General features: G+C 51.2%; 1 protein-coding gene and 1 pseudogene across 3 annotated transcripts; one reads left to right on the top strand and one right to left on the bottom strand.

Moving 5' to 3' along the window:
• The first annotated feature begins 1,746 nt into the window (after positions 1-1,746).
• GJB1 (gap junction protein beta 1) lies at positions 1,747-8,810 on the top strand. Of its 3 annotated transcripts, none has more exons than XM_010973668.3 (2): positions 1,747-1,890; positions 7,282-8,810. In XM_010973668.3, exon 2 carries the CDS (start codon positions 7,298-7,300, stop codon positions 8,150-8,152), a length of 855 nt encoding a protein of 284 aa, XP_010971970.2. In that variant the 5' UTR covers positions 1,747-1,890; positions 7,282-7,297; the 3' UTR covers positions 8,153-8,810. The 3 variants fall into 3 exon arrangements, with proteins under 3 accessions (XP_010971970.2, XP_074215290.1, XP_074215291.1); XM_074359189.1 differs by lacking the exon at positions 1,747-1,890 and adding an exon at positions 4,021-4,221; XM_074359190.1 differs by lacking the exon at positions 1,747-1,890 and adding an exon at positions 5,810-5,833.
• On the bottom strand, positions 4,730-4,855 carry LOC123613892 (U2 spliceosomal RNA; annotated as a pseudogene).
• Positions 8,811-9,724: the final 914 nt, after the last annotated feature.

The following is a 9,724-nucleotide window of genomic DNA, read 5'->3' as shown; positions in this document are numbered from 1 at the left end:
GGTAATATTAATGATACCCTCCGCAGAGGGTTATTTTGAGGATCCAAGGAATACTTGCAAAGCACTTTGAACGTTGCTTCTCACGCATTAAGTTCTCAAGAAATGCTGCTCTCTTTATCTGCTCCTAGTCGTACTCTCAGCAGGAATTGCTAAGCACCAAAGAATGGTGTTCAGCCTCTCCCCAGCGGTGTGTAACTCAGTTTTGCATTCTACCAAGTCTGCCAGACACTCACTAAAGGAATTTCCTACCTGACTTTAAACACCCTTCCTACTCAGCTGACTGATGGTATCTTCCACAGTCACCTGACACGGTCTTGCCTCCTTTCTGTCTCCCAAACAGGCCCTGCTCATTCCAACCTCTGTGCCTTTACTCTCACTGTTCCTCCTCCCTGGAATGCTAGCCCTACCCTTCCCCTTTCCAACTCCTACCCATCCTTTACTTCTCCACTCAAGCCTCACCTCCTCTGGGAAGCCTTCCGTGATTACCTACATTTCCTCTCATCTTCCCCTTCTTCGAACTCCCTCAGCCATCCAAGGCAGAACCACATAACTGAACCCACACTGATATTTTTCATGGCAACTTCTTGAGTCTTGGTCTCATCTCCCCTCCTCAAGAAGTTGATAAAATCCCTAAGAACCATCAAGAGGTTTCCCTCTCTTCTTCCACTTGCCCTTGACATGTATCCAGGGCGAGGTATCCAATAGGTGTCCAGTCAAGACTTATCAATTGAGGTATCCATATGGCCGAGCCGAGGCTCTTTTTCTGGAATTGAGCTCAGGCTGGGGTGAAGAGCAGAAAGGCAAAGGACCAGTTTCTGCTGACTTCACTTATTTCTTCACTGCCAGTTAGGCCACAGAATCAGCAGGGTCTTCAGGTAAACCCTCCTTCAAACTGGACTGATCCCTCAGTTAATGGTTGACAGTCTCTGTTTACCTTAATGATTGCCAAGATCTGTTACTGTGCACGGTATGCTTTGTGGTTCAACTGCCTTTGCCCCGAGGGTAGAAGGCACTTTTGAAGAGGTTTTAGGGTTGTGGGATGGGATTGGAAATACTCTGGTCCAGCCCTAGCCACTCAGGACACGAACAACAAGCAGAGGGCCAAAGAATGCCCAGGTACTGCCATATGGGGGGAAGCACTGCCATCCCTCACCTCGATCACAAGGTGCCAGTAAGCATTGCCCATGGCTTTTTTTTTTAATTGAAGTATATTTGATTTACAATGTTGTTTGTTTCAGGTGTACAGTAAAGTGATTCATTTTATATATATATATATATATATATATATATATATATATATATATATATATATATATATTCTTTTTCATTATAGGTTATTACAAGCTATTGAATATAGTTCCCTGTGCTAGACAGTAGGACCCTGTTGTTTATCTGCCCATGGCTTTATTTTTTCTCCCCATAGTCACATTGTTTTGGAAGCCAAGAGCTGGAAGGGATGGAAGGGATGGCATCCAGAGCCAGAGCCCACTCTGGAGCTTGCTTATGCCCTGGCTCTCCCTATGGCCAGGAGTTGGGGGAAGGCTGAGGGCTGGTGTTGAGCCCAGACCCACTTCAGTCTCCCAGGTGGGCTGAACATGGGTGCATGGGTGAGAATAACGCCTCTCTTCCTCTGGGACTGGGCAGTAGCTCCAGATTATGTGATCTGTCTCTCCCAAGCCACTGGGAGCCCAGGGGATCAATCTTATTTAATGATTGTATGTAGGAGGAGGCAGGGCTGGTTAATGTTTGTCTGGTTCCTCTTGGGCTGTGGGCCATATCTGGCTTCAGCCCTGGGCTCTTTGTCCCTCCCCTGGACTGGGCTGACAGTACCTAGTGACATAGTGCAGACACGCCTGCAGACATTCCTTGGGAAAGGGCAGCAGCCACCAGGTGAGGAAGCTGGGGGCTGAGGGAGGTGGGCCCTGCGGGCTGGTGTAGCCAGGGGTCAGCAGTGGGGGCTGGGGCGAGGCCTGGGTCTTGCTTTCTCTTGGCCTCAGCATTCAGTCACTTTGATCCCTTCTGTGTTTCCCTCTGAGCTGGGGTGAGGCCCCTCCTGCAGGTGCCAGTCTCTCTCGGTAGCCCCAACTTTCAACCTCTTTTCAGGTTGAAAGTTGATTCACTGCTCACTCTTTTTAATCCCAGACAAGGACTCCCCTCATCCCCACAGGGTGGAATCCTCAGGAAGACTTGAGGGCACCCCCTCCCTCCCAGGCGCAGGGTGGCCAAGTTTGTCTCTTTGAGACATCTCCTGCCACACAGGGTTAGGGCTCGGTGGGACTGCCGGACACTGCCAGGTGCTATTTTCCTTCCTTGATTAGAAGGTAAACCAGGCATGCAACCGACATGGGGGCTGTGGGCCGATGCATACAGTGCACTCAGCAGGCAAAGAGGAATAGCCAACGGGGCCAAGATTTGGGTGCGTGTGTTTCCATTTTCTCGAGGGAGGCAGGGAGACTCCAGCTGAGCTTGGAGTAACTAATGATTTGGAGATCTAAAGGAGGGGTAGCCCGTCAGCTGTCTGAAAGTTGTTCCAGCTGTTGGGAATGGCACAGCAGAACGCATGGGCTTAGACATGAGATGAGGAGAGCAGAATAGAGGCAAGAGGGGTTTGAATGGAGAGAAGTATAGATGAGGATGCGGTGGAGCAATGGGGAAGGGACCCAGGCTTTGGTGAGGGGCCAATATAAGTCCTAATCCGAGCTCCAGTGCTGGCTTAGCAGCTGTATGATAAGTTTGTCAGCTTCTTTCAGCCTCCACTGCCTCATCTGTGAACTGAAGACAATAACCCACAGCTCACAGGGTTGTTGTGAGAGTTAATGAACATACAGCTCCTAGCACACAATAGATATTCCGTAAACGGTAGCTGTGATAATAAATCCAAGTAGAGAACAGCAGGAAGTCAGATAGCTGATGGAGGAGTAAGAGGGTATAGTCCAAACAGTGAGGAAGGGAGCTGATATTAGCAGGCGTTCCATGAGAAGACCATGGCAGAGCGAGAGAAGGAGAAAACTGATCCCAGCCCGGCCACTGAATACATATGGCAGAGTGGAGGGGACGGTGCAGTGAGTGAGATGCTGTGGAACCACAGGATGGAGGCAGGGAAGAGAAGCAGGCGAAGAGGAAGAGGGCTAGAGGAGTTTGGTCTTCGTGGCGCCAAACTGATGAAGGCAGCCCAAAATTGAGAACAAAATCTCAAAGAAAGCCCCCTGTCCTTTCCTGGCCAGAGGCTGCCTGTGAAATGGGGGAGGGAGCATGGAGCCTGAGGCTGAATATAACCTCATCCAGCCCAGCCAGGCCCTCCTTCCCCAAACCAAAAAAACACAAGGATTTCCTGTAGTTGGAAAAGGGGACAGGGGAGAGGTGGGAGCAGAAAGAGACAGACTTGATGAACGTATGTGCACATGCACGTGTGCATGTGCTCATGTATGCGTGTGTGTGTGTGTGTGTGTGTGTGTGTGTGTGTGAGGAAGAGCACATAACCACGTGTGCAGGCACATGTGGGAAGGAGAAGACGTTTTTGAGTTATGGGCCTGGTCTCAGAACGCCATGTCCTTAAAGGAAGAGAGGCTGCCAAAGGCAGTGCAATGTACAAAGGCTTTGGGGTCAGAGGAGAACAAATTTGAAACTTGGCTCCACCATTTAACAGCAGTGCAGTTGCTAGTGAGGCAACTTATTTAATCTCTCTAAGCCTCAACTTCCTTGTCTGAGACGTGGGTATAACATTCGTTGGAGGAACTAAGGACATCTGATTTTGATCTGTGCTTGACTACTTGGGCAAGTCAGAAACCGAGGACAAGGCTAGAGCCTGACGTGGTCAGAGAAGTCTTGTCTAATTAAATATGACCACAAAGCATGCCTGTAGCAACACAGAGCTTAGCAATACTTGGACTTTAACCCAAAGTCACAAAAACAGTTTGGATTTCAAAATCAGGTAACTCCCCTGGATGTTTTTGAAACAAAACCCTTGAGGTATTGGTGTTTACATAAGGATCAGCTCTCTTTCCAAAGGGAGAGCAAAAATTGAGATCCCAGTGCCCACACAAGTGTCCTTAGGGGCCCAAAGGGAGCTACTGGCTATGTCCCAGAGGGCTCAGGAGGTTGAGAGGCGGAGAGCTATAAGAATCTAGAAATTCACGGGTGGCCAGACTGTCTGTGTGCCAACCTGAGGGGCAGAGAGAAGAGAACAGCTGACCTTTGCTTTGGGGAAGCAGCCCAAGACAGGTAAGGAAGGAAAAAAAGAACCGAAAGCCCTGGGAAGGGAGGAGAAGGAAAGAGCGGTCAGTGACAGGAAAGGGAAGAAGGGCTGGAGAAGAGGAAAAGCCAGACCAGTCTTGAATCTCTCTATTTCTAAAAACACTCATAGAATGAAAAATTCTCATTGCAGCTGAGGCAGTAAAGCTTATGGGCTCTGGAGTCAGCTTGACCTGGCTCAAATCCCAGCTCTGTCACGTACTAACTATGTGACCCTTGTGAGCCTGGGACGATTCCCTTCATCTTGCTTTACCTCAGTTTTTTCAGGGGTGACGTGAGAATTACAAATAACACCTACCTCTTGGGATTGTTCTCAGGTTTACGTGAGCTAGTGTGCGTGCAAGGGTCTGGCGCATCACAGTGCTCAGTAAATGGTTGTTCTTTTTTTTTTTTTTTTAACGAATGTACTGGGGATTGAACCCAGGACCTTGTGCATGCTAAGCAGGCACTCTACCCTGAGTGTATTACTCCCTCCCCCAGTTATTTTTTTCCCTAGTCCCCAAAATCCATTTACTATATTGTCCTCAGATAGAGGACATATCAGATATTAAACTGATAAGAACAGATACTACACTTGATCTTAGCCAAAAGGCCGAGAGGCGATTGGTTATTCTTAATAATGGTCCTCAACTACCAGTTTTTTAATCTAGCATGTCTCCTTAGATGCAGCATTTCTTTACGTGGGACCTGCTGTAGCAGCTCTGCTTTCAGAATCCCAGGTTTGGGAGAAAGGGCACCTGTGTTCCTGCTTTCCCACACTGGTTTAGGCCCACAGCATGAACTTACTGAGGCTTTTTTTTTTAAGCTAAATGAAGAAGCCTGTTCAGAGAAGTATCTATGTCCCATGGACTGTCCCTTTGGGTCCCCTAGTCTCTTTCATTCCATTCCTCAACTTTTCCAGTTGCTAATACCCTATCCCTTCCCCCGACAACAGAGAGGACCATCTGCAACTGAATATAGGCCTTTTGCCACAACCACTGCCCCTGTGTTGAGGGGTAGAAACGCAGGCTATTTCCTACCAGTCCAGGCCTGTGTGTTCTCACAGCCAGTTCCCTGCTTCCCATATGATCTCCTTACAACTTAACGGCAGAAGTGGAGGGAGGTAGAGGGAGGCCTTCTTTGCCTGCCTAAGGGACAGAGGGGAATTTCTTCCCTGGAACAACTGGCCAGCTCAGGAGACCAGGAGTTACAATGTACACTTGACGTTTGGGGCAGGGCAGCAACGGAACAGTCTGTTCTATCTCAGACAGACACTATAGGTCAACAATAGCACTGGGAAGAAAGAAAGGGGGATATTGGGTTTGGCCACTGAGTTCCCCTGAAGCAACATTGTTTCTCTCCCTGATAAGGTTTTTACTTCCTCTGATTGCCATTGCAGGTTGCTACATTGAACTTCACAATAACCCTGTATAGAGGAGCAAGCAGATTCAGAAGTTCAGCAACTCACCCCACAGAGGCAGGGGGTGATAGAGCTCAGTGGTAAAGCACATGCTTAGCATGCAAGAGGTCCTGGGTTTCAACCCCCAGTAGCTCCATTAAAAAACAACAACAAAGAGTAAAACTGTAACTAACCCAAAGTCTGGTAGGTGGAGAACCAGAATCCAAATCCAAACCTCTTACTTACTCATTCTACCTTCTAACCGTTTGCTTGGTTAACTTTTGCTTTCTCCTTCTGGCTTGTAATCACCTGGCCACCCTCTGTATGGGTTCCCTTTCCTGAAGCTCAAGGACGGATGGTCAGGGTTTGCTCCATGACACTGGAGTTGGACTGTACTCACAGGTTGGCAGCCTCCCTGTTTCTTGTGCTTTTATGAGTAGCATTAGCCTTTGCTATTGTTGTTGTTGTTAACGGCTAGCCTTGGCTTTTGCTGACACCATCTGCAAAAGCATGAGGAGTATACGGTGGAAAGAGCCTAGACTTCTGCTTCAGATACTTTTGTGTCTCATCTTACTCCAACACTTGCTAGCTGTGTGACCTTGAGTGAGTTACTTCACTTATCTGAGCTTCAGCTTCCTCAGCTGGAAAGGCTGGGCTAACAGTCCTTAGAGGCTTGCTAAGTGGGTCAAAAGAAAGAATGGATGGGAAAACGCTTAGCACAGCTCCTGGCTTAATAACTGTGCTTTCCCTTTCCTAACCTCCAGCTCTCCCATACGCTGAAGGGGATCTAAGTCAAGGAAAATTCCTGCTGGATCTAAATTTCTAGTAAGGTCATGGGAGAGGGCCTCAGCCCAGAGCCTCCTGGTTCCCCCCCACCCTGGGTCCCCTCTTACATGCACCTGCCTTTGTTCTGTCCTCCCCCCAACCGTGGCCATTCTTCTGGTGGGGCTATGGGGCGGGTGCGGCGATGGACCGGGCGGGCACAGAACAGGTGGGTGCAGGCTGGGTGTCCGGCGCTGGGACACAAGTGCTCTGTGTGTAGGGTGGGCGGAAGTCAGGGCGTTTGATCTGAATTCTAAAGGGCGTTGTTCAGAGCCCCACAAAGGTTCCATTGTGCAGACACTGGGTATAAAGCAGCATATGACTCCCCAGCACCGGGCGGCGATGAATTGGGACGCAGGCGCGGACCCAGGGACCACTCCCCCTGCACAGACATGAGACCATAGGGGACCTGTCTGGGTGGCCTCAGGGATAGGCGCTCCCCAAGGTAACGGGGCTTTGTTGGGTTGGTCCCAGGTCCAGACTTAAGGAGCTGGCGGGTGTGGGGGCGCTAAAGAGGATGGCCGATGGCAGAAAAAGATGGGCCTGGCCGAGAAGGGCTGGAGAGGAAAGAATGTTGGACGAGAGTGAAGAAGGGAGACGGGGCTCAGGGAGGTCAAGTCATCAAGTGAGTGAGTGAGTAGGAGAGGAGGCAAGGAGGAGAGGCTGGCAAGGGAGAGGGGGGCGGCGAGGAAAGCTCTGACTCTCCTTCTCCCTTTCTTGTCACTGGCTCTTGGAAGGGGTGAGGAGGGGTAGGGTGTCAGGCAGTGTCATGGTGTCTGGCTCCCTGGCCCAGCTTTCTGACAGCTTGCTCTGTGGCTCGTGTCTTGCAGGTGTGAATGAGGCAGGATGAACTGGACGGGTTTGTACACCTTGCTCAGTGGTGTGAACCGGCATTCTACGGCCATTGGCCGAGTATGGCTCTCCGTCATCTTCATCTTCAGAATCATGGTGCTGGTGGTGGCTGCGGAGAGCGTGTGGGGTGACGAGAAGTCTTCCTTCATCTGCAACACCCTCCAGCCTGGCTGCAACAGTGTCTGCTACGACCACTTTTTCCCCATTTCCCATGTGCGTCTGTGGTCTCTGCAGCTCATCTTGGTTTCTACGCCGGCTCTCCTTGTGGCCATGCACGTGGCTCACCAGCAGCACATAGAAAAGAAGATGCTGCGACTTGAAGGCCACGGGGACCCGCTACACCTCGAGGAGGTCAAGAGGCACAAGGTCCACATCTCAGGGACACTGTGGTGGACCTATGTCATCAGCGTGGTCTTCCGGCTGCTGTTCGAGGCTGCCTTCATGTACGTCTTTTATCTGCTGTACCCTGGCTACGCCATGGTGCGGCTGGTCAAGTGTGATGCATACCCCTGCCCCAACACGGTGGATTGCTTCGTGTCCCGCCCCACCGAGAAAACCGTCTTCACCGTCTTTATGCTGGCCGCCTCCGGCATCTGCATCATCCTCAACGTGGCCGAGGTGGTGTACCTCATCTTCCGGGCTTGTGCCCGTCGAGCCCAGCGCCGCTCCAATCCGCCCTCCCGCAAGGGCTCCGGGGGCTTCGGCCACCGCTTATCCCCTGAATACAAGCAGAACGAGATCAACAAGCTGCTGAGCGAGCAGGACGGCTCCTTGAAAGACATACTGCGCCGCAGCCCCGGCACCGGGGCTGGGCTGGCTGAGAAGAGCGACCGCTGCTCGGCCTGCTGATGCCACCGACCAGGCAACCTCCCATCCCACGCTCCCCCCACCCCCCTACCCCCGCCCCCGGGCTCGCCCCCCTCTCGCCTGCAGGCGCGATGCGCAGGCCTCTGCCTGCGAGGGATCGCTAGATCAAAATCTTCCTTCCCTCCCGACCTCCCTTCCTCCCGGGGGCCTTCCGTCTCAGGCGCTGAAGGGGTAGGGAGCTGGAGGCCACCCACGCCAGGGCTCAAGGCTGCTGGGGATGTGGGCAGCTCTCGTTGCTGTGTCCCTTCCTCTTCCCTCTCCCTCTCCCTGGGACCACTGAGGACCAGAGGTAGGATGCTCTGACGGCATCTCCAATGATGAAACTAATCTTAACCCCGTGCTGTCAGAGACCCTCTTTCTGGCGTCACCTCGGTGGGGAGGGGTGCGGGCAAGTGGAGTGGAAGGAAGGTGCGGTGGGCACATGGTGGAGGAGGGAGGGTAGCAGATGCTAGGGAAGGAGGAATAGCCCTTGCTGGCCATGAGGAAAAGGGGGACATGCCTGGGGTGGAGGCGCTAGGGAGGGAGAAGCAGGCAGATCAGTTGGAGTGGGGGGTTGGTCAGGGCTGCCTTTGCCTCTAGTCCCTAAGGCCTCTCTCTGCCTGAAATGTTACACATTAAACAGGATTTTACAGTAAACGAAGAGATGGCTTGTGTGTTTGTGAAGTTCTTTCTCCTGCAACCTCTGACCTCCCCTGGATGAGCTGGTCTTGGCTTTTTGTTGTCCAAGAAAGGAATGGGTAAAAGAAATAGTGATTTGAGTTGCACAGAAGGATCAGCCACCCACCATGGCCCGGCAAAACCAGGCCCTGAGCCATTCTTTCCTGATTTATTTTTTGGGGGGTGGGTATTATTCCTTTCATTTTTTAATAATAGCTTTATGGGGCTCTAATTCACTTACCCCCTTCCTGTGATTTGATTTTTTTCATCTATTTTAAGTATACAATTTCTTGAGTTTTGGTCATTTTGTGCCATTTTGTAAACATGATCACAATCTATTATAAAACATCTACATCACCTCCAAAAGTTTCCCTGGGCCCCTTCCTCTGATTTTGAAAAGATTAAAATGACAACTCCCTCTGGAGACAGGAAATGATAGAGAAAGTTTCCAAGTCCGAGCCGGTAGCATACATTCCCTTGGCGAGGCCTGTCTCTGGCACTCCTGGGAGAAATAGGCCCTGTCCTTCCTGGAAACTCAGGGTTCACTGCCAACTGCTGCCTCCCAAACCACCTGTTGGATTGTACAGTGACTCTGACCCCTCTCATCGGACATGGCCCCTGATTCGACCTTCTTCCCCAATTTTCTTCGGTCAGGAATCAATGCCTCCCATCCTGGAGAGGCCTCTAACACAGGTCAAATGTTTCCCAGCAGCAGTTTCCTCGTCAGCATCACTCACCGGAACAGCAGGGAGCCTCCCCTCCCTCAGTCAGCTGTGGTGGGAAGAGCCCCAGGCTGGGACTTGATAAAGCTGGTTCAAGTCCTGGTTCTGTCACTTTTAGTAGCAAGGCATTCTTCTCCCCAAGCTTCAATCTCCTTGTGGGCCAACAAGGGCGGGT

The sequence above is a fragment of the Camelus bactrianus genome, chromosome X (genome assembly GCF_048773025.1).
Source record: "Camelus bactrianus isolate YW-2024 breed Bactrian camel chromosome X, ASM4877302v1, whole genome shotgun sequence".
Lineage (NCBI taxonomy): Eukaryota > Metazoa > Chordata > Mammalia > Artiodactyla > Camelidae > Camelus > Camelus bactrianus.
Note: the sequence above shows the minus strand (reverse complement) of the source record. Positions and strands in the feature narration are given on the sequence as shown.